Raw genomic sequence first — 24,775 nt, 5'->3', positions numbered from 1 at the left:
CCCCCTCACCCTCAGAAACACTCAACAAACCAATAGGCACATGTTAATGGAAGTGCTTTGAGCACAAGTCAATCACCTACAGGTCCTCTTGAGCCATGGCTACCACTCTCAGCCTGGGTGTGAGTGAGGAGAAAATCCTCTTGCCAGTAACAAATTCCTTTCTCACTGTGTGCTGAACATAAAGACATAGGAAGTAGGAACAGGGTGAGTAATGTGCCAGGGAACAGTGAGTTTCAGAGCACTAAGCTACTGCCAAAGAAACCAGCAAACTTGAACTCTTAAATCCCTGGAGGTCTCTCCCAGGGCAAGCGTCACACGCAGGCATCACCTGTTTCTAAAAGTGAACTGTCTCTAACTCCTCCAACCCTGTGGAGCGGCACCACCACTGAAAGATGGTTTGTGCTGGTACAAATTGGGTAGAACCAAGAACACCAGGCCAGGTTTGGACCGGCTAGGGCTCCAGAATTTGTGCAACACTGCATGGAATGTTTCGGCAACAGGTGCACTCAGACTCTCCAAGCAGGCAGCTCTCATCCCTCCCGTTTGCCACACAGACCTTGGTCCTTTCACGCAGTCCTCATTAGTTTTTATATAAACCAACCAAGTCATAAGCACATGCGTGCATCTTAATCCTTGTGTCGCCTCCTTGTCTTCTCATTGGCATCTGTTTCGTGCTGTTCAACACGTATCAGACATGATTTTTACTGCTGTGTCCACTATCACAGAGGAATGAAATGCCATTTCAAGCCAGTGTAAGCCCTAACAGAGTGGGAGCGACATGACTGTCATGCACCACTAGGTGGCACTTTTCCTCAAACCCAGCTACAAACGTTACTGCTTTCTCAAGAGCTTACTCACTGTACTTCCTGTCTAGAATAACCATTGAGTTCTTCATAGGTGGCCCTACCCTACTGCTACTGAGAGAGCACCTGTTACGTGCAAGGTTCTTTCCTCACAGCAGCGTCTGCTTTAAGACATACCAGGTCATTTACATAACCTAAAAGCCAGTCCATTTTCAGAGGTAGAATTGGACAACTTATTGGCACCTATGCTGTGGGATGTTCTGTATGGCAAATGTGTTGCTGATTGGTCAATAAATAAAACACTGATTGGCCATTGGCTAGGCAGGAAGTGTAGGCGGGACAAGGAGGAGAATAAAGCTGGGAAGTGGAAGGCTGAGTCAGAGAGACACTGCCAGCCGCCATGATGAGAAACAGCATGTGAAGATGCCGGTAAGCCACGAGCCACGTGGCAAGGTATAGATTAATGGAAATGGATTAATTTAAGCTGTAAGAACAGTTAGCAAGAAGCCTGCCACGGCCATACAGTTTGTAAGCAATATAAGTCTCTGTGTTTACTTGGTCAGGTTTGATTGTCTGTGGGACTGGCAGGTGAGAGAGATTTGTCCTGACTGTGGGCCAGGCAGGAAAACTCTAGCTACACACCTACACAATACCGTTGTCTTTTCAAAAATCATCCTTAGGAGCTGGAGAGATGGGGAGGTTCAAAGTTACACTATCTGTCCTTTTCAGAGGATGGTCTAGTTTTCAGCACTCACATGGTGGCTCACAACACACACACACACACACACACACACACACACACACACACACACACACACACACGATCTGACACCTTCTTCTGGGTTTACAGGCAACTGCATGTACTTGGTACACAGACATATATGAAGACAAAATATTCCTGCCCATAAAATGAAGTAGGGAAATTTTTAAGTTATCTTTAGAGATGAGAGGAACTTGGATCTCATGCTCTGCCTTGCAGGTTTTTTCTCTTGTTTGACCTCCTAATCTGTGCATGCAGTTCTGGAACAAACAACAGAGATTGAAAGCACAGAGAAGGAACATGCAGAAGCCTACCATCTGACTTTGCAGCCACTCAATAAGCGTCTCTGCTGTTGAGTCTGGGATCTGGCATCTCAGTCCTTCTTTCTCATCCGTTTCCATCATCTCCAACAGTCCACGAAGGTCTTCCACAAGGTGCAGAGCTCGCAAGCTTCCCATGAACGGGGAGGTGGGAGACTGGCAATCAAAAATCCCATTGGAATATTCCAAGGCTTTAGAACCTGGTTTCAAAAAAATCAGAGTGAGCAACAGGATTTATGTTATGTAAAATACCACACCTGAAAAAGATAACCAATCTAGTCACCAGCAATGATCACAAAGAACAGGGAAAAGACAAGATAATTCAATCATGTAAATCTCTCCAAATCTTATATAATTTTAAATGTCATTAATGGTAAATATGAATGGTGGGATGTCTAACAAAAAGGTCAGCTGTGGGGGACAGAAGCAAAAGGGGTATGGTAGGTCAGGAAGAGATCGGCACAAAGTGGATGACTGGTTCAGGTGGAGCCATGCCTCCCAGAAAACGTGAATTTTAGAGATCATGAATTCCCTGAAAATGAGTTATGTACTTAAGTGATAATGTTCAGTGACTTACATGCACACCTATGTGAGCATATGTGTATAAGCATTTCCTTTGCCATTCTGTTTATAGCCTTAGCACCAAATTCCTAGTTAACATTAGTTTTAAAAATTGGTGTTCTAAACCAAATGTGGTGGTACACTCCTTTAATTGCAGGACTTGGGAGGCAGAGGCACTGTGATTTTGAGGTCACCTTGGTTTACATAGCAAGTTCCAGGTCAGCCAGACTACATAGTAAGACCCTGTCTCAGAAAAAAAGTACAATGGTCTGTAATTCCAGTATTTGGGAGGCAGAGACAAGATTCCTGGGACAAAAGAGTAGCCAGAATTGGTGCTTGGGATTCAGCAAGAGTCTTTAGTTCAAAGAATCATGTGGAAGGTCAAGGAAGACACCCCACATCAACCTCAGTCCTCCACACACTCCCCAGTCATGAAAACATGCATCTCTCTCTCTCTCTCTCTCTCTCTCTCTCTCTCTCTCTCTCTCTCTCTCTCTCTCACACACACACACACACACACACACAAAAATCCTGAAGACTGAAGCTCTCTGTTCCAGCACTTACAAGCATTAAGATCATCTGATATTAGTCCCATGATAACCTTCTACTCCACTATATCTTGTTACAGAACAGAGTGAGCATAGACAAAAAAACAAAACAAAATCTTAAGCATCTATAGTCATTTCTCCTCCTCTCCCTTCTAATTCAGTTGGAGAATCATTGTTGCTAACTAGAATAAGCCCAGGTCCTACCTACCCACAAAACATCTGACTTAGTTTGGTATGGATCCTGGATAGCCTTTTTCTTTTATTATTTTCTACAAAAGTTTTTTTTTTAAAAAAAAAAAAAAAAAAGATTTATTTATTTATTATGTATACAGTGTTCTGATGCACATATCCCTGCAGGCCAGAAGAGGGCACCAGATCTCATTACAGATGATTGTGAGCCACCATGTGGTTGCTGGGAATTGAACTCAGGACCTTTGGAAGAGCAAGCAGTGCTCTTAACCTCTGAGCCATCTGTATTTTCTACAAAAGTTTTATAAACATTTATTTGTCTCTGTGTATGTGTGACCACACATGTTCCTCCTATGTGAATTTATGAGTGCCGTGTGCATGTAGGTCCTGTGGAGGCAAGAGGAGGGCACCTGATTACTTTAGAACTGGAATTATAGGCATCTGTAATTTGACCAATGTGGGTGCTGAGAATGTAACCCAGATCCTGTACAAAAACAGTAAGTGCTCTTTACTACTGAACCACCTTTCTAGTCCTTGATTTTTTTCACATTTTAATTAATTGTTATTATATTTGTGTGTTGTTTCCTCATGAATATGTACACATGTCACTGAGTATGTACATGTGTCACAGAGCATGTATGGAGATCAGAGGACAAACTGAAGAGTCTCTCTCCTCCCACCATGTGTGTCCCAGGGACTGAACTCACATCATCAGGCTTCGTGGCAGCAACCCTTACCTACTGAGCCATCTCGCTGGCCCTTTTTCTTAGTGATTCCAACTCGGGTCCTGAAGTCCTATGGGGATTAAGAAGCTAACACCCTAATCTAGTAGAATGTATAACATGTACAGCCCCAAATGCTATTCCAGATGTATTGTTCCTCCAATATATACAAGTATGAGGTTAGTGCCTGGTAAGAGCTTAGCTTTGCTTTCTGAAACCATAGCAGAATGAGCCTGACCTCGTCTTAGACGCCAAGCTGTTTGAAAGCAAGTATCATCCCAAGAACAAGACAATACTTCTCTAGATTAAAGTTAACTGGTTCTTCGTTAGATTTGGTTATTGGACTCGTCACACTATCAAGTTCATCCCTCTACAGAGGTTCACTTACAAACACCCCTTGAAAAAGATATTCCAAGAAATGAGTAGAACACTCCAAACTGAGGTGGTAAAGCGAAGCTGCATCTCCAGGGCATACAAGGACAATGAGCAGGTAGGCCGCCTCCCTCAGGAGAGAAAGTCTCTGAACAGAAAACCACCTCCAGGTCTCAGGGCCCCAAACAGTCAGTAAAACTGATGGTCAGAAGAGAAGAGCTGGAGCTAGTAAGATGGATGGAGATATATGTATATATATCCGTCTCCTGTATACACCTGTCACAACAACAGCTGTGACTGTCCACCCTATCATTACTGTCACAGGCCTGCAGCACACACAAGTCTTCTCTTGAGACACAACACTGTAATATGACATGAGGACTTGTGTGGCCACCGCAGTGCAGCACAGAGGTTTGTTTCCAGATCAGCTGCTCTGGTGGTGAGAAGTCAGGGTCCAGGCTCTGTTTCCACCACAAAGAGCTACTGAAGGTTCCAAGGAAGGGGAGCACATGCTGAGATCTATGTTTGGAGAGAAGGTTCTGGGATCCAGGGATGGGGAACTAGAGTAGGACGCTCCACCTCAGTGACAGGGTGGAAGGGTTATTAGGTCAAAGCAAGATATGAGCAGCAAGTCAGGAAGGCCTCTCCACAAGATGAAAGGAAAACGTAAAACCTGGAGGGGGAGAGCTGGCAGGATTGAAGTCACTGAACATGGAAGGGTGACTTCTTTTAGGTTTAGGAAATTGTGGATGGAAGAAGAAGAAGAAATAAACCCAGATAAAGGCCACTAGAAGTGCTTCCAAAGGAAAGATAATGTGCTCAACTGATGTTTTTGTCCTTCAGCTCAATGTGACACTGATGTACCTACTGGGCATATCACAGGAAAGATCTTGTTGGCAGAGGTAGGGACCTGAGCCTTAGTGAGGAGCCAAGTCACTTATGGCCTGAATGCTGACTTTTAAGAACAGATCATTCACAAAAACAGGACAGAACACACTCTTACAGTGTGGTCCATGGGTCACCCATATCTGACAACCTGGCACTTGGACCCTGTAGCTTAATCAGAAGCCTGGGGGTAGAAGTGGAATTTTTGACATTTTGCTGCAAAATGTCAGAATAACCGATAGAACTGGAGAACCAGAACAAAGGTAAAAACCGGGGTGTCCTAAGAGCACTGGAGAGAGCTGATCAATTATAATGGGAGCAGAGAGGGAACAAGAGACGGTGAGTGAAGGTCAGGCTGCATGATGTGGGTTACCTGCTATGATCCCGTCCATCTGCTCCAGCGCCGCTGCCAACATGTCACTGGCATCACTCATCATCTTTCTATTTGTCAGGGGCAAATTCCAGCTTTAATCTGGGGAAGAAACAGAAGACTACGATGTTATCACTACACGCTTTAAGTGACGCATGCTGGCTTTATTAATTCTACTTCAGATTATAACTCCACTTAGCAACCAGAGAATGTCAGAAGCAGCATGGAGCTGAATTAACTGGACCCTTTAATCACCTGGTGAGAGGTAACAGCACACCAGCACCTATGTCTCTACCAGTTAATAAGAGAAGAATTAGATCTTGCACTCAAGGTTGTCCAAAGTCCAGCAGAGAAGTGGGGGCAAACCTTGGTGACAAAGTGTTTGCCTCATTGTGAGGCTTTGGGTTCAGTCCTGCAAACCGAAAAACACAGTCTGGTGGGATAGTATCCTTACCACTCTTCAGAGCTCTAGGTCTCTGTGAAGTACACAGGAGTATTATGGAGGCCTTCTAAGGGGCAGGAGGGTGCAGACATGCTGAAGGGCATAATGATACTGTGGAATCCTCCCAAGAGGCCAGGAGGGTACACACAGACTGAAGGACACAGGGGTCAGGAGGGTGCAGATGAACTTTTTTTCTATATCAGCCTCATCTAATCACTTTTCCCTTCATTTTCCATTTTTTAGGTTCATATATCAGTTTACCATAAAGTTTATATAAGGAAAGTGTTCATTAACAAACAGACAATTGTCTCCTGCTATCCACGGGATATTGGCTTTAGTACTCCCATGGGTATTCAGGTTCCTTATATAAAACTACACAGTATTTGCACAGAGCACTTTGAAGTATCTCAAGATTACTTAACAGTATTTAACTCAATAAAAGTGCCTTGTAACTAGATGATATATTGCATTCTTTGAGGGACAAATAAGAAAACAAGTCTGCACATAATCAGTAGGAATGTGTCTTTTCCAAACACTTCTGACCTGCAGTTAGTTGAATGTAACACACACACACACACACTTTATAACATGCCAATAGGTACCATGCACTGAGTGGTTGTAGCAGCCCTAACTGTGTACATAAATCATCCATAAGCCTTGGATTTTGCTTCTGTTTCACAGTACTAGGGCTCAAACCCAGGGCTGTGTGTGCTAGGCAAACACTCTTTGACTGAGCTACAACCCCATTAGCCGTAATTTTTAATCAGGACAACCACTCAGTAAAATGAGTTGGCCTCTCCATTTTATAAATTAAGACTGACAACGTTTGATATTTCTTTGGAAAACAAAAGAAAACAAATACAGAAGTTCTTAACAAAAGTCTGTGTGGTATCCATTGCACGCTGCATTTCTGTTTATCTGGTCCCACCTCAGCAGGAATTTACTCTGAAGTGGCATCACCACCTACCACGGTCTTACTGGTCCATTTCTTTACTGAGTCAGGGTCTCATTGTGTAGCCCTACCTGGCCTGGAACTGGCTATGGAGACTAGCCTGGCCTCTAACTCCTAGAGATCCTCCTACCTCTGCCTCCCGAGTGCTGGGATTAAAGGCACATGCATGGATTTAGTGGCTAAAAGATCAAGTGAAATTGCACTTATCAAAGCACTGGTCAGCAACAGAATAGTCAATACATGTGATTTTCATTCTTTAATGCATATTTAGTGCCAGCACCCACACAGATTCTCCCAGCAGGCCTAGATAAAGCTGGTGTCATGCTGAAGATACTGTAGTATAGTAAACATCTAAGAAGTAAAGGGCATGCTGCTCAAGAGAAACCTTTGCCCTCTGTCTCCAAGCACCCAGACCTCACACACCACTCTGTCTTCCTAAATGTATTTATAGGTCTGCTATCAGCTTTGGGAATTAGTTCTCCACTATCTACTTTTTCTAACAAAATTCCACACAATTATGAAATAATACTTTTTGTTTTGTTTTATTACTAACTTAAGAACAAGTATTTGATAGGCAAAATACTTTAAAATTCTGATATACCATATTCAGATTCATAAGTTTATCTATGAACCCTAGAATTTTACTCACTTCAGAAGATATAAAACTTCACTATCATTTTATGTGAAAATAATTAGCACAATAATACCCAAGTACATACCAAGGCATAAATAAGCTATATTACAAACCAAGGGGTTTTAAGAATCTACTCATATGGCCAGGTGTGGTGGTATATTCCTTTAATCCCAGCACTCCAGAGGCAGAGGCAGGCAATCTCTGAGATCAAGGTCAGCCTGGAAACCCTGTCTCAAAATAAATAAATTAATAATTTACTCATAGCCTTGGGTGGGCACAGTCCGTAGAGGTGGTATACAAGTTTAACAATGACACAAGCTAGAAAACTCAAAATGTTAAAACTAAGAGCATAAAAGACTAAGCAGAAGGGTGTATGCAAGCCCTGAGTTTTATAATTAAGTGGGCTCCATTCCTTTTTCATTTTAAAAATAAAAGCATATGCATACACATACAACCGGCCATCTTTTAAATTGAAAGCCCCTCCAAACTCTGAACCCCTTTATTCTACCCCATCTACACACACACACACACACACACACACACACACACACACACACACACACACACACACACACTCCTACTCATGAATGTGCACATACAAAACAAAAACACACATGAGGCTCAACTATAAATGTGGGACTATCAGTACAACAAAATAACACCCACATCAGAAAAACATGTTCACTAAAATCAATCAAAAAATAAAGAAGAGAACAAGAAAAAGATGCTCACTGCTTCACTGAATCAGAAACACAGACATTCATCTTTGAGAGTAGTTATATTTGTGTACATCATAGCAGTTTTTTGGATTGGGAATGCAGCTCAGTGGTAGAGTGTTGTCTAACAAGCATGAGGCCCTGACTTTGACTGGCAGCTGTGCAAGAACAAAGCTAAGCAACAGCAACGGCCCAGCACTCTCCAAGTGTGGTAGGCAAGTGCATACGGCCTGCATCCTGGTCGGAGCCTGTCGAGTGCTATGACTTGGAGGGCTGAGACCACCTTGACCACAGTTGTCAAGATGGTGAAGAGTCAGCTTTTTACAAGTTTCCAGTTCACTGAACCAATCCCTTCTTTGAGATAATAAGATGCAGCAGTATTAAATATCTACACAAGCTGATCCGTGCTTACTCTCCATCTCTGTATCACACGGCACCTCCACATAACCTGAGGGAAGAAAGTAGGGCCTAAGTAATAAATGTGTCTATAACATGGTGAAGAATATAGACACTGAGTTGGAGAAGGTGGACCAGGGTAAGGGAGCACAGAGTTTGGAGGGGAGAGGGCACGGTGACAGATTCAAAGCCAAAGATGCCTGTCATGAGCTAGAAGTGGGTAAAGCAGGTGTCTAGAGCTCACAGGACACCTCCCAAGCACAAAATTCCTACAAGTCAATGAAAGAGCAGAAGGGGTGAAGACACGTCAAGGATGTCTTTTCACTCATAGAATATGAAGAGGTGCTTAACATCATTAAGAATCGAAAAATTTAAACCAGTGTGATATTATTTTAGATCCAGTTAATTAGCAAACAAACGTTTTTAAGACTACGAGGAGCTGTGAAGGCTCTGACTCTCTTGCAGAATGGTGCTGGGACTTCACATGGATTTACCAAACTGAGAAATAGTTTGGCACTGGCACTTCAAAATGGTTACATTAGTTTTCAATACAGTAGTATTTCCTTCAAAACACGTAACCAAGAGCAATGTAGAAATGTTCACAGAGGGAGTCTTTACAGAACAAAACTATGGAAACAACCCAGCACTCTTCAATACGAGGAGGGATCAACTGGTACATACAAACAGGATTGTGGCACACGTGGTTGTGAACACTCTAACAGTGGTGTAGTCTGCACAGTAGACAAGTACACACAAAGGCCCCCCAAATCTCAGCAAAATATTTTACAATGTTTAAGGCAATTAAACCAACCTACTTAATTGTGTGTGTATGTGTGTGATAACTAATATGTATATTGTAAATATGTATCAATTATATATATATTAGAAATAAATACATGGTCAATTTATGCAAAAGGAAAAAGGGGGCTAAGGTTACTGAGAAGTTTTCAAGTTAAGTACTGAATATTAAAATGACTATTATATTACTTAAAATAACAACTGGGAATTCCAGTTCTGGTCATTGGCAGAATGATTATATTGAGCAAACTGGATGCTGAATGAAATATACAGCTTTGAGGAAAGAAAGTGAAGAGAGATTAAAAGTAGGCAAGGCTGGAGGAAAGGGAACTCCTACCACAGGTAAGATTCCTAAGCTCCCTGTGGGCATACCCAGCCATACTCAACCCACCACCCTCAACTGCAGAAAGAACAGTGTGGGTCTCGAAATGTAGCTCAGTGGGGAAGGAGGGTGGGGGGAACAGAAAGACAGGCATGCAGAGGCAGGGGTGGGGGTAAGGGGTAAGAGGGGGCAGGTTGGCCTCAAGCTGGTCCTCTTGGCTTTGCCTCCAGAGTAGCTGGGACTACAGATATAAGCCATTATACCTGCCAGGTATAGTTGACAGTGGTAAGAGTTAATTTGCCAAGAAGTCATAATGAGTAGAGATATTTTTTACAACTTAATATGAAAGCTTCAAAATACACAAAGCAAAAACTGGCAGAATTAAGGAAGAATTACACAAATTTAGCTCATTTATATGTAATGTGATTATTGATAGGATTAAATATAAATATTCAGTTTTTACTCATCCCAGGACTCATTTGTTCCTCCTTTCTGTTGGGGTGTCAGACAAGGGTAGACAGACCCTAATACAGAAGGTTTGAGCAAGTCCATCAGTTACCCTGGACTAATTCAAGTTATAGAACAAAATGCCCAAATGCAGAACACATTCTTCTTAAGTCTGTATGCTACATTCACCACCCGAAGGCACAGATGCAGTACTCTAACATATTTTGTGCATCTACTTACCTATTGATAAAAACCTCGGGTCTATAGAGTAGGGCTCATCTGGGATTTGAGTCGAGGATCTCTCACACCCTAAACAAGAATCATACTCCTAAACCAAGGAGCCAACATAAAAGCACAGATGCAAAGCCCCGAAAGGACAACTAGATGTTATAAAGTACATTTATTAAAATGTTGCCTTGCCCATGGATGAGCTATTTAAGATGCAGCCCAGTTTAGAGAGCATGTGTTGATAAAGCTATGTTGATTTTCATGGCTCAGCTGAAGAATTTTTAAAAATGAAAATGCTAAATAAAAATATTTTAGAAAGCTCAATGCTCTGAAAAATATTTTATGTCCTCAAAAAAATTCTTAGAGGAAGATTTCCCAAGCTCCCTCCAATAACTAATTAATATAATGGAATATTATTCTAACACAATGGAAATTACAATGTAAACCTGACTGAACAAGTGATACTGTGCAACATTCTAGTGAAGGAAAGTAGACACAAATGACCATGACCAGCACGAGCCCTTAAAATGAAGTCTGTGAGTAAGCCGTGTCTTATAGAAAGTAGAATAACTACCTTAGCAAATGGATAGTTGAAGAACTGGGGAACTCTCTGATCCATATCTTGGTTGGTTACACAAAGTTTTACAACTTCATACTCATCAAAGTAGGCAACAGATTCATAATTTATTAGGTATTAAGAATGCTACTACTGGACCTGGGTTGAGCATGAGCCAGTGAGTAAGCCAACAAGCAACTTTCCTCCTTGGTATCTGCTTCAAGTTCCTACCCCAAATTTCCTTAACAGTGGACTAACACTGGGAAGTGTAAGCTGAAATAAATCTTTTCTTCCCACCCCACTCCTGAAAAGGATCCCAGTATCAATGCTATCTAAGTTACTTGTTTTAACTAAGAAAGACCTATTGGTTGATGGCTAATGTTGAAAGAATAAAATTTGTTCAAAGCTTGCTTAGTAAGAAATTTCTTTAAAAGGCATGTATTAGTTAAGTACTGTTCAGTTACTAAGGCCAATGCTATTAGTGCTCATCCACATTTCCACACACGTAGCCCAAATTATAACCAAGACTTCAGGGAACCTTCCCCTCTGCCATCGAACTTGGGGGTTGCCAGAAGTGCTAGGGTTATCAATACCCCCAGGGAGTAGTCACCAACTTTAAACTTTCTACTGCCTCCTATTCATGTCATCTACCTTGGCGCCCAGAATTACCAAGGGCTTCAGTGCCACTCAGAGTGGTCACTAGTGTGATAAAGCATAACTTGTAGGCTTCCCAATTCCTCTGACCTCCCATGCCTCTAGCAATCTTTCCTAGGATAACTTTCTAAATAAGTGTCCTACTTTGGAGGTGGGAAAACACACACACATACACACACACACACACACACACATAATTTGATATTATGATACACTTTCACTGTATGCAAATTTCACTCTAATTTTAAAGATCTGAGAGTTGGAGAGACAGTTGAGCAATTAAAACATATTGCTCTCGCAGAGGACCGGGTTAGATTCCAGTACCCATGTCAGGTGACTCACAACCACCTGTACTCTAGCACCAGGAGATCTGTCACCCTCTTCTGGTCTCCAAGGGTACCTGTACTCACAGGTGCACATGCCCCCACATAAAATACACATCCAAAAATAAAAATTCAAAATGAAAATGATCACTAGAGATTAGAAATAAAATCACTCTTGTGGGGGGGAATGGAACAAGGTTTTTCTGTGTAGCCTTGGCTGTCCTGGAACTCACTCTGTATACCAGGCTGGCCTCAAACTCAGAGATCCACCTGTATCTGCCTCCCAAGTGCTGGGATTAAAGGCATGAGCCACCACTGTCCAGCTAAAATTACATTTTTAAATGAACTAAATAGATAAATAGGTGAATAAAAGTAGCACCTCCATGAACCCATAATAACACTCCAGAATCATCTAACCCTATGCACCTGAGGCCCAGAGTGAAAGGTCATGGTACCCAGGTTCCTTTGGGCTCATGGTACCCAGGTCCCTTTGGGCTCATGGCACCCAGGTCCCTTTGGGCCCATGGCACCCAGGTCCCTTTGGGCTCATTCTTTGCTTATCTGCAAAGTTAGGTCTCACTCTGCAGCCCAGATAGGTCTCAGAATTTCAATTCTCCTGCCTCCATTTCCCCAGGCTGGGATTACAAGCACTTGCCATCACTTGCTGATAGTTTTTTCTTCTGAGCTGACAAACCCACTTAGAAAATTCAAACTTTGCCAGCATAGCCCTCCCAAGGCAGCAAAGTTACTTCTAAGCTACAAGTTGAAGCTACCTTACGCTTCTTTAAGCACTTGCTGGAGGAAAAGCCACCAGGGAACACAATTACCACAGCAAAGAAGTGTTTAGGTTCAAAGTTACAGTTCATAGGGAGAAGTTCCTTCCATGCTGGGCAATGTAAGAAGCAGTGTAAGACTATTCACAGGTCCAAAAGGTAGTGGTTTCCTATCACAATGGATCTATATTAATAATGTGAATTTAGAAAAATCTTCAAAGTAATTTCTAAAAACAATATTCACATATTATAGCATGAAACCTCCCACCACCACCACACACACACAAAAGAAACCCAATAGAAATACATTTTTTTTAGAAGTCTAATTTCAGACCTGGACAGGGACACATTTAGGGCAGATCTGAACAGGATAAAGTATCAGGGAAAGGACTGGCAATGGGTGTGGCGGCTCGAGGGTTGGCAGGAAATCACTTTTTTTTTTCAGGGCTGCTGACTGGCTGATGTTTTGGGTCAGGCCAAGTGTCCCAGTCTTTAAATAAAGAAGAAAAGAAAGACTTATGAAAATCTCCAAGTCTTCGTAGAGCTTTGGTGAAAAAAGACAGCATCTGTCCTAGCAATCTCAGCCTGCTTTATCCAAAACGTCTGCATCTGAAAGTGAACTTGGAATTCTTGCCTAAGACAGACACAACTCGAGGAAACCATGATTTAAAAGAGAAAAAAATCCCCTGAAGGAAAGAGAGAATGTTCATGCACATTCAGACTGGCTGGTGGAACATCACAGCATGCAATCATTATGAAAACAGAACATATTTTTTACATCAACTACCACACACTTCTTAACAGATGTTCCTCTCAGGATGCTACCAATGGAGGATGACCAATGCCAGGCTGAGCTCAGCTCAGGAGTCTGCAGCAATACAAGCTCAGCAAAGATAAGCCATCTTCAAAACAGAAGGACCAAGGGAAAGTAGGAAAGCTTGCCAGGTCTGTGGTTTGAGAGCAGCAGCAGCTGGAAGCTTCTTAGAAATGCAAATCCTCCCTTACAGGAGCAGAAGCCAGGTGCAGTCCAAGCTTCTGAGACAACTGCAGAGGTGGTACTAGCAGGCCTTTCCCTCTGGGAAAGGAGGGACAAGGTGGGAACTGGCTACCAGGGTAAATAAAGCAGAATTCCCCTTCCCACCTCCCTACTAACTTCCAATCCCAAAATAACAGTTCTAAAGAAGAAAAAGTTTCAATTTTCTCCCTAAGTCTTCATGTCTAAAACATGTAACTGCCCCCTCCACTTTTTTTTTTTGAAACAGGATCTGGTTAGGCTGTCCTGGAACATAGTGCAAGGCGGCCTTAAACTCACAATCCTCCTGCCTCAGCCTCCCAAGTGCTGGGATTGCAGACATATGCTACCATATCAGTATCCTTACTTACTCACAACTTACTTCCTGATTCTCTGTAATGTACCTGCCACCACAGATTTTTCTCTATACTCCATCAACTCAAACACTTTTCATCTCCAATGTTTTTACTGTACCTAGATAAAATAAAAAGTCCTTGAATAGTGTAACAGAGTGGAGTGGGAGCTGTGGGGGTGGAAGGCTGTTGGGAATAGCAGAGGTGAAAACAGAAAGGTTGGGGTCTTCATGGCAGGGGTAATATTTAATGTCATGGGTTTAAAATCGGTCAAACTGCAAAACATGTATGATATTGCTGACCTTAGAGGTTTGAAAACTACATATGCATTAAAGAATTATTAGAAAGTTATCAATAATGCTACTTCAGTTCATTTCTGAATCCTAATTTCTCAGAAATAAGCTTCGAAATATTCATGGGTGAAATGATATGATATCTGAAATGCCTACATTAAAGCAGATGGGGATGAGGGTAATATACATGAAACAAAGACAGGAATGACTATAGATATTGAGAAGTGATAAGCACGTCCTCCTGTTCTAGCTACATGTTTGCATACTGGAGATTTCTATAACAAAAGTATTTCATTTTTACTCAGACCTTCAAGCTCCAGGATTTTCAAACACCTTCAGCCATGACATATTGTCTTAAAATAGGTTGTTTTTCTCATGAACACAAGCATACTCAGAGCTCCCCAAATATTTACAAGCCAAATAATGAAATAATTGTAATTTTTTTTTTTTTTAAAGATTTATTTATTTATTATGTATACAGCATGTATGACTGCAGGCCAGAAGAGGGTGCCAGATCTCTCATTGTAGATGGTTGTGAGCCACCATGTGGTTGCTGGGAATTGAACTCAGGACCTCTGGAAGAGCAGTCAGTGCTCTTAACCTCTGAGCCATCTCTCCAGCCCCAATAATTGTAATTTTAGCTACCCATATAAACACTATCACAGACAGGTATGCTTTGAAAATAGAACAGCCTCCTGCAGATAGAGAACTGTGACATGGGTGTCAAGGAACACTAACAATGGGATGTTAATATGCATTCCTTCCTTTGATGGCTAAATGACATGCAGCAAAGGACGGTGGGGATGACATGGGGAAGCACTAGGATGACAGAAGCAGCAAGGGGAAATGGGCCAATGGAAAATAAAGTGAGGCCGTTGGCTCTCTGCTATTAATATTTAAGAATGACAGCCAGAATGGAACTAATGGAAAGATCCACACAATAAGTCAAGCTCTTTTTCTTCCTGAATAAAAGGACTCTGCTGTTACTGAAAAGTAGATGTGGAATAAATGTGATAAATGGTTAACCTGGGGTAAGAATGCTCCATTTCTCCTGATCTCTACTCAGGTATGTATCTCACTGATGGAACAAGAATTTGTCAAACTGCTATGCCTTGACTAGTGTGGTGATATATTGTGTACCCTAAAAAACTTGCCTGAGGATCAGAGGGCAGAGCCAGCCACTAGATTAGACATGGAGGTCAGGCAGTGGTGACACATGCTTTTAATCCCAGGAAGTAATATGGCCAGGCAGAAAAAGGCATATAAGGAGTGAGGAGACAGGAACTCTTTAGGCTGAGGATTTCTCAGAGGTAAGAACTAGTGGTTGGTTGCTCTGCTTCTCTGATCTTTCAGCTTTCACCCTGATACCTGGCTCTGGGTTTTTTTTTGTTTTGTTTTGTTTTGTTTGTTTGTTTGTTTGTTTGTTTTGTTTTTTTAAATTAAAAGACCATCTAAGAGTTGAACAACAGACTAGGGCAACCAACCTTGAGTTCCACCCAAACTATACAGTATGCATGGGGCACCACCCTGCCTTTCACCACACAGCTGTGCAACCTGCCCTCTGAACACATCCTGCCCTTTTATCTTATCTTTGTGCTGTCCCACATACTGTTTTCTCCCTGCCTGGACCAGGCTCTGTGTCATGGGACACACACAGTAATCCTTTGGTATCTGCAAGTACTGGCTACAGGACTCCAAATAGAAAACCTCCCAGCTGCATGAGTCCCCTGTGTGAGATGATGTGGTATTTGTATATAACCTATGCAATTTTGCCATATGCTTTAAATCATCTCTAGATTACTTACAATACAGCACAAGCTCAAGAGTGTAGCTTATGCTACACAAAGATGAGTTTCATTGAATTGATTAACTGCCTACTCCTGACCCCAAGCACGAAAAGGAAGCCAAAGTTTCACCAGGGTGAGATATCACCTGTGGTCCTAAAGCCTGAAGAAAACTGCATGCCATGGCAGAATCTCACCCAGGAATCCATTGATGAATCTTCCCACCAGTCCTCCCAGCAACAAGCATACACCACCCACACAAACCCTAACTATTTTACAGTGACCCTGGGAAGGGTAAGTCCCTGGAAGCCGGGCTTGCTCACCAGGTCCAGTATCTACTACAGTGAGCTTCTTAGGGACTCTGACATCACTTTCAATATAGTTTGTACCAGGATTACTGTGTCAATCTCTAACAAGGATAAATTAGTAAGAGCTGTCTATTCATCAACATACAGCTACTCATTAGTCACCATATATTCAGAAGTAATATACATGAAAAGATGGTAGATTACTGGACTTGGCTCCTTTTATGTCTTAAATCATTGACCTAGATTTTGTTTTTATATCAGTAAAGGTTCTGGCAACAGCATTCTAGAGAGAAGAAACCAGGTGGGGAGAGGAAGAAGCAGAAAAAAAAAAGAAAGAAAAGAATGAACATTCTGAAATGCCCTGATGGGAGCTTTAAAATTTGCTTTCACTGTAGGTGTGTACTGAATGGCCTTGGCAGAGCTGGCCATGGCCATCGGGCTTTTCTATATTGTGCAGCCTCTGATAGGACCGGTGCTGCAGTTCAGCCTGGACGGCTCTACCCTGGAAGGCTCTACATTTCCTCACACACCTACATATTGGATTCGATACTTCCCACTGAACTCCTGTGTGCCAGAATCAGAGCCAAACTCTCAGAGCTTTCACTTCACTGGTGTCTTCCAATCAAGTCTACCTCACAGAGCACAGTTTGCACAGACAGTCCTCTGCTCTAGCTAAGTATGTATTTTTTTAAGTGGCATCCCCAAGCTTGAGTACTCTGAGTTATCAGAGAAGGTGTTCTACTTAATGAGGCATTCTCAAGAGTTTTCTAAAAACATAAGGTCAGGAAATGATACAGTGGGATTTAGTTTCGGCTGTGTTACCAAACACCTTGGAATTATCTTCATCTCAGAACACCTGGGTTCAGTCTTCCATTAAAGAGTAGCAGTGTGAATACTGATTCCTCCTGCGAAGCTCCTAGCTTTGTCACCTTGACCTGCACTGGATGATAAGCAGGAATCATTACTGACCCCAGGTCCCTCCCTACAACATTCCACTGTCTTTAACAATCCCTAGTAAACCTCCTCCAGCCTGTTCCTGCCCACTCTTCATCTCAGCACATGACTTCCATATCTACCCCTGAGAAGATACCACATCCACCCAGGGAGTCTTGTCTGTCTAATGTTCCTGCGAGTACTTACTTACTGGACTGTTCTTTGACTTTTGTGTGTGAAAGGCAGGGTTCTGGGGAACAAATCCAGGCCTTTATTCATTGGTGGGGTTTTCAATATGAATTGTGAAGCTGAGCTGTGAGGAGCTAAAGGAAGCACAGGTATAACTAGATTTGGATTTGAATTTGCTGTTGTAAGAGAGTCTCATTATTGTTGATGCAAAAGACAGCTGTCACCTCCAAGTGAGCAAGAGCTAAGTCTATTCTGGTCCAATCTGAGAGGCCACGGCTTTGGAACATAGAGTTTACATTGCTCCAAATAACTGGACTGCCCTGGAGGTGACTTGTGAGCCTTTATAGCAGAACAAAAGACAGGTCTGATGCCAGTTCACTTATACTCATGGTGACAGCAGGTAGAAGGAGACAGGGGCAGGAGAAATTCTAGGGTTCCAGATGATGTCTGATGACTCTTAGCTTCAAGGTTAGTGGTCTACTAAGTTAGCAAGTTTTACCTGACAGTCATGAGGATGACAGGTCAGACAAAGAAGTAAAAGGTTCTTAAGGGAACTAAAGGCAGTCTAGGATTATGGTTGTGGATCTGCAACATTCCAACTGTCTATAATCATAAAGTTGTTCTTTAACATTTTGCGGGGGGAGAGCAGGGTTGTTCTGGGGACTTCAGTACACACTTCATAGCTCAGGCTGGCCTGAACTTTCAATTTTTTGTCTCAGCCTCCCAAGTGCTGGATTACAGGTATGAGCCACCACACCTGGCTAGTATTCCTAGGAGTATTTGGTGGCAACTAATTTTGTGTTGATAGATATAAGCAGCTCTTACTTACTCATCTCCTTTAGAGGCCACTAGAGTAAGCTTGGTGTAGAATCTTGAAAGCAACACCACAATCTATAAAAAGCTAAGTCCAGAGGCTAGAGAGAGGGTTCAGTGGTTGAGAACCTGCACTGCTGTTGTAGAGGACCAGCATTGGGTTCTCAGCACTTACATAGTAGGTCACAACCACTTGGAACTCTAGTTCCTGAACATCCAACGCCTTCTTTGGCCTCCAAGGATACCAGGCATACACATGGTGCAGATATATATATGCAAACAAACACTCACACACGTAAAACAAAATCTTTTTTTTTTTTTTTTTTTAAAGAAAAACTCAGTTTAGTAGAGACGATGGGCCTGGGGGTAAGTGTACCTGACAGTGACTCACCTCTTCTCAAGGCTACAACAGCTACAGTGTGGAAATGGGGCAGAATTGACCCTAGGCATTCGGGACATGTAGTTTTCATCTGCAAGATGTTAGTGTAAAGGGCATTTCCCACCCCATAGACTATGACTACAATAATGGCAGTAAGGGTGTAGAAAAGGGAAGGATGGTAGAAGAACAAAAGGAGAAAGGAAGAAAGAAAGTAGCATTTCTCAAGTGCTAAGTATCCAAGTGATTTAGGGAACCCCAACTTTTAATATCCCTTTCATAGGAAAGAAAAGTGGGGTGTGAAAAACTTAAGATGTCTTCTGAGAATTGTTTATTTTTTATCTCTTTACTGTATGTGTATGCACACGCACTACACTCATGGATGCAGAAATTTATATGCTATGCATGTGTGTGGAAGTCAGAAGACAACTCTTGGAAGTTGGTTCTCTCCCTCCACTATGGGTTCTGGGGATTGAACTCAGGTCATCAAGCCTGCACAGCAAAGTGCTTTTACCCTCCGAGACATCTTCCTAAACCCTGAACTTTTCTTTCATGAAAACTTGGATTTCTCCCATAAAATGACTGTGAACACTTGAGTTATTCTGGGACACATTTTTTTAAAAAATATTTTTTTCTTTATGTGTGTGTATATGCCTGTGTACCATATGTATACAGTACCCATGTATACAGGCCAGAAGAGGACATCAGATACCCTGGAACTAGAGTTACAGATATTTGTGAGCCTCCATGTAGGTGCTGGAACTGAACCCAGACCCTCTGGAAGAGCAGCCAATACTCATAACCACTGAGCCATCTCTCCAGCCACAACAATGGGAAAGCACCTAGGTCTCAGCAGAAGCACTGGGCTGTCTGGGGTAGTCACCGACGTAAACTAGAATGTGGATGATCTCTGACCCTGAGAGGTGGACACTTGTTGTCTTCCCCCTCGTGGAAGACAACATAGCTAGGCAATGTGAGACATGACAGAACACACTGCTCAGGCTTATTTTCCAGGCCTTCTTTTCCTACTTTGCAAAATGAGATTAAGCCAAATAAATTTAATATTTCTTCATATCTGTACCTGACTGTTATTTAAAGTTGGAGCTGAACAAGCCATCACCTGTCATTATCAATACACAAAAATGACAATGGTTGAATAGACTTTTAAGACAATAGCTCTGTAATATTAAATACTATAAATTCTTTCCTTGAGGAAATAGACATATCTACTTATTCTTTTTCTTTCTTTTCTGAAATCTAACACAACTGGTCCTCAAGTTCTACCCCACCCCTCTGCTGGGTGTGGACATGGCCACTGCAGGCATGATTGTGACCTTTTTAATGTTATCCTGTCTTTGCTCTTCCAAAGGCAACAAAACACAAAATCAGAGTGCTGTGGATATCGCTCTGTATACTGTGAATGTGTTGCTCCTATTGGTTAATAAATAAAATGCTGTTTGGCCAGTAGCCAGGCAGGAAGTATAGGCGAGACAAGCAGAGAGGAGAATTCTGGGAAGAGGAAGGCAGAGTCAGGAGTTGCCAGCCAGACACAGAGGAGGCAAGATGTGAAGGCAGAACTGAGAAAAGGTACCAAGCCACATGGCTAAACATAGATAAGAATTATGGGTTAACGTAAGTGTAAGAGCTAGTCAGTGGTAGGCCTGAGCTAATGGCCGAGCAGGTTTTTTTTTGTTGTTTTTTTTTTCCAATACAATTCAGTTCTACATATCAGCCACGGATTCCCTTGTTCTCCCCCCTCCCGCCCCCCTCACCTTCCCCCCAGCCTACTTCCCATTCCCACCTCCTCCAGGGCAAAGCCTTCCGTGCAGACTGAGATCAACCTGGTAGACTCAGTCCAGGTAGGTCCAGTCCCCTCCTCCCAGGCCGAGCCAAGCGATCCTGCATAGGCCCCAGGTTTCAAACAGCCAACTCATGCAATGAGCACAGGACCCAATTAATATAAGCCTCTATGTGTTTACTTGGGTCCAAGAGGCTGCAGGACTGGCGGGTGAGAGAAATTTGCCCTGACCATGAGCCAGGTGGGACACAGGAAAACTTCAGCTACATCAGAGTGTCATTTTCCACTCTCAAGATCTTTCTCTAAGCATATAATTCTAAGAATTTTTAAAATAACTTGCTTAACTTCCTGGGTTTGGGAAAATGAGTTGAACAATGGACTCTTCAGAGGTCAAAAGAATGGGAAGAAGTGATGACTAGTCTGAATGAGAGGAGGGCATCATGCCCCCAGGCTCCTTTCCAGGAACTACTTTCTCTAATTGGTTCTCCTAGTCACAATTCATTCCTTGGGTTTATAAATCATATCAACATGGATGTATTAGATAGCTAACTTACACAAAATCATTTTTAAAATCTGTCCTTTAACTTGGGGTTAGACAGGTGGTTCAGTGGTTAATGTTTTTTTCCTGAAAAGGACCAAAGTTGAGTTTCCAGCCCCCAAATCAAGCAGCTTATAATTCCCTGTAGCTCCAGCCATGGGGTGTTCAAGGGTCTCTTCTGGACTCTACAAGCACCTGCACTCAGATGTGCACACACCCACACAAAGGCACATACACATATAATTTAAAAATAAAAATAAATCTTTAAAATGTTTTTAAAGTCTCTCCATTAACCAATTCCTCCACCAAATCAGTACATGGATGTTTCAGGGTTTTTTTTTTTTTCTCAAGTAAATTAAATAATTATTTTTGGATTACTGAATATAAATCTTCAAAGCTGCTACTTCAAATTAAGTGTAAAAATATTTATGAATCTGGTCACATAGTTATTGTTTGTTTAAGTGAAACCAATCATAGTTGTTTGCTGTTGTTTTTAATTTCCCTAGGGAAAGATCTTTAATTTCCCTAGGGAAAGATCTTTAATTTCCCCTAGGGAAAGATCTTTAATTTCCCCTAGGGAAATATCAGGCTGAACTTTCCTACTGGTTTGAAGTTATCACCTGGTTGAGAATGAACAGAAAAGTATGAAGGCAGCGTCTTGCTTTCACCCACCTGTGACAACTGTGCCATCTGGACAAGCAAATGGGTCTGGTTATAACCCAGGAGTGGCTTAGAATCATGAAGTACCCCAGAATCTCGTCTGCAGGGAGACAGCCAAGCCTGGAATTCCTGTCCAGCTCATCACATTTCCTGATGGACAGAGTTAGGGAAGTCCAATGTCGAGAGGGAAACTGAGAGCTGAACAGTACAAATCTGTGCTGAGACAGTCTTCCCAGATGACAGGAAGGAAGCCTGGACCTAGAGCAGCCACCGCAAAGGCCAATACCTCGGGCACGGGTGCAAAGAATAAAGCTATATGAAAGGTGTGGGGAAGGCAAGGGAGATGTCAGATGGGTGTTAGTTGTTTATCTTATATTCCAATAAAAGAAATAGTCAGAGACAGGCAGGACCATGCCAGAGAACAGCCTACACTGTGGTGATACTGTGTTCCCCAAAATATCATGCACCCTAATAAACTTATCTGGGGTCAGAGAACAGAACAGCCACTAGACAGACATAGAGGTCAGAAAATGGTGGCACACACACCTTTAATCCTATCACTTGGGAGGCAGAGATCCATTTGGATCTCTGTGAGTTTAAAGCCACACTGGAAACAGCCAGGCATGGTGACTCATGCCTTTAATCCCAGGAAAAGACGGCAGAAAGCAGAAAGGTATATAAGGCGTGAGGACCAGAAACTAGAAGATTTTGGTCTGGTTAAGTTTTCAGGCTTTCGAGCAGCACAGTTCAGCTGAGATTCATTCTGGATGAGGACTCAGAGGCTTCCAGTCTGAGGAAACAGGATCAGCTGAGGAATTGGCGAGGTGAGGAAGCTGTGGCTTGTTCTGCTTCTCTGATCTTCCAGCATTCACCCCAATACCTAGCTTCAGGTTTATTTTTATTAGTAAGACCTTTTAAGGTTCATGCTACACTACATGTCCTGAAAAACCAGGGACTAATGCAAATAGCCAAAGAATATACTAGGCCTGATACTTCAACTTCCCGATAGAATTTTTTTTTTTTTTTTTTTTTTGGTTTTTCGAGACAGAGTTTCTCTGTGTAGCTTTGCGCCTTTCCTGGAATTCACTCCAGGATGGCCTCGAACTCACAGAGATCCACCTCCCTCTGCCTCCCGAGTGCTGGGATTAAAGTCGTGTGCCACCACCGCCCGGCTCCAGTTAGAATTTTAAAGATGTCCTCTCATCTAAGCTCTGATAGGAGGCACAACACAAGGGAGGGAACCTGCATTTAAAGGCCATCCGTGACGGCTAAGCATCTTGCATATCAGTTTTGTTACAATACATGGCTTGCTTCTTTGGGGTTGGCTAGCTCATTTTAACCAAGCAACCTGCCCCTTTTGAAAGTGGTAGAGAAAATGACTGTCATCCATTAAATTTCATTTTAGCAGCAAATAAGCTAGCAGGGGAAAGTACATGCATGCTGACTCCAGTTCCAGGGGAGAATTCCCCAAGAAGCAACTTTCTCCTAGGGGACCAAGAGAAGCAGAGTGGGAATCCAAGTTAACCTAAGATCGTCAGCTGTGGAGAACACCTAGTTTAGAAAGTATTCAATGGGGGTAGAAAGTGAGTGACTGTCAAACAAAGCAACTGAGAAGTGACCTCTGTCTGGGGAAATGCATGTATTCCCTGCTTCATAGAAAGGTTTCAATACTCTACTTCACCTTAACAGTAATGGGTCACTGCAGCCTTTTATACACGAGGACTCTTGGCTCCCTTTCCCTCCTCACTGCCACAGGCCTAGTGTGGCCTGGATGACAAGTGATGTTAACAGGGAGGAATGTCATCCATTCCTCCAAAATCAACTTCTGGCAGGCATGACGGTTTTATTAGAAGACAATGGTATTTTAGAATATTTGTCAGGGAAAACAAAACATGACTAACGTAACAGAGGAGAGAAAAGTTTTAATTTTGCCTGGTCGCTACATGGACAAACAAAACATGGCTATTATCTTGGTGCCCAGGACTGAGATGGTATGTACTGGTGACACCAATACACCACACACTTAGCAATGAAGAATGAGGTGCATTTAAAGATTTAACTGAGGTATAGAGTGTGGCAGAAGCCAAGAGCTGCAGAGAGAGGGACTTGGCAGATACCCTGAACATCCAGAGACAAGGAAGAGTGCAGAGGAGAAACAGGACAACCCACATCTCTGACGGAGTCACCGGACAGCATCCAAACAGCTGAATGACCTGCCAGAAAATGCAGCTGTTATCTCTTGGGATAAACAGTCCATCCAAAGCACTGGAAAGCTGAAAATGTCAAAAGTGCACAGTCAAAACAGGCTCCTGTGGATGATGGGAATATCTAAGAAAGGTGGGGCCAAAACAAGGTGTCAAGTACAACAAGCGGCAAAGCAAGACTGTGACAAGCTCCACTCTAAGCCCTCAGAGCTCAGACTGTGTTAGACATTTCACCAAACGCAGACCAAGAGTGGTGCTGACTAGAAACAGCACCATGACATTCTGTGGGGTCTAGAAAGGGAGCAAAATTCAATCAACTTATAATTGTTTTTCTGGTTTAGGGAAGACTCCAAATCAAGTCCAGCTGTCGCTGTAAGGCTAACTGGATCAAGGCTCACATAAAGGCCAACACACAGCACTCTATCAACATCGAAACCGATGAAGAAAATATTCACTTTACATGTTCCTGGGATGACTCACAACTAGAGAGAACTGGGCCTCCTCCCACTTCTCCTGCTGCCAGGTCTCAAATACTTTCAGCCATTTCCACAAGAGCAAACACGCCAGATCAAAGAATGCTGTTCCTGGCATGTTGGAGGCCCTCCATGTGGTAAAGTCACAGCAGGCTGAGGACTGACAGTGCCATAGCTAGGGGCCTTCCAGACTGTAAAGCACACCTGATTGTCAACTACAACCCACAGCTGTTAGCGAGAAGCAAAATCCCAACCACACTGGCTTACAAG

At 42.6% G+C, this 24,775-nt stretch overlaps 1 protein-coding gene across 9 annotated transcripts in view; it reads right to left on the bottom strand.

The window, feature by feature from the left end:
- The window catches only part of Ppfibp1 (PPFIA binding protein 1), a 152,909-nt gene that overhangs the window by 54,929 nt on the left and 73,205 nt on the right, over nucleotides 1–24,775 (bottom strand). For all 9 annotated transcript variants that reach the window (XM_052719318.1, XM_052719320.1, XM_052719317.1 and 6 more), the window contains exons 2-3: nucleotides 5,534–5,632; nucleotides 1,878–2,083 (exon numbers count right to left, since the gene is read on the bottom strand). In XM_052719318.1, the coding sequence (XP_052575278.1) occupies nucleotides 1,878–2,083; nucleotides 5,534–5,597 (270 nt within the window). In that variant the 5' untranslated portion in view covers nucleotides 5,598–5,632. The remainder of the gene's footprint in view (nucleotides 1–1,877; nucleotides 2,084–5,533; nucleotides 5,633–24,775) is intronic.

Source organism: Peromyscus californicus, unplaced genomic scaffold (genome assembly GCF_007827085.1).
Source record: "Peromyscus californicus insignis strain IS unplaced genomic scaffold, ASM782708v3 Scaffold_6__1_contigs__length_162567912, whole genome shotgun sequence".
Classification (NCBI taxonomy): Eukaryota; Metazoa; Chordata; class Mammalia; order Rodentia; family Cricetidae; genus Peromyscus; species Peromyscus californicus.
The sequence above is the reverse complement of the archived record's forward strand: the minus strand, read 5'-3'. Positions and strand labels throughout refer to the sequence as shown.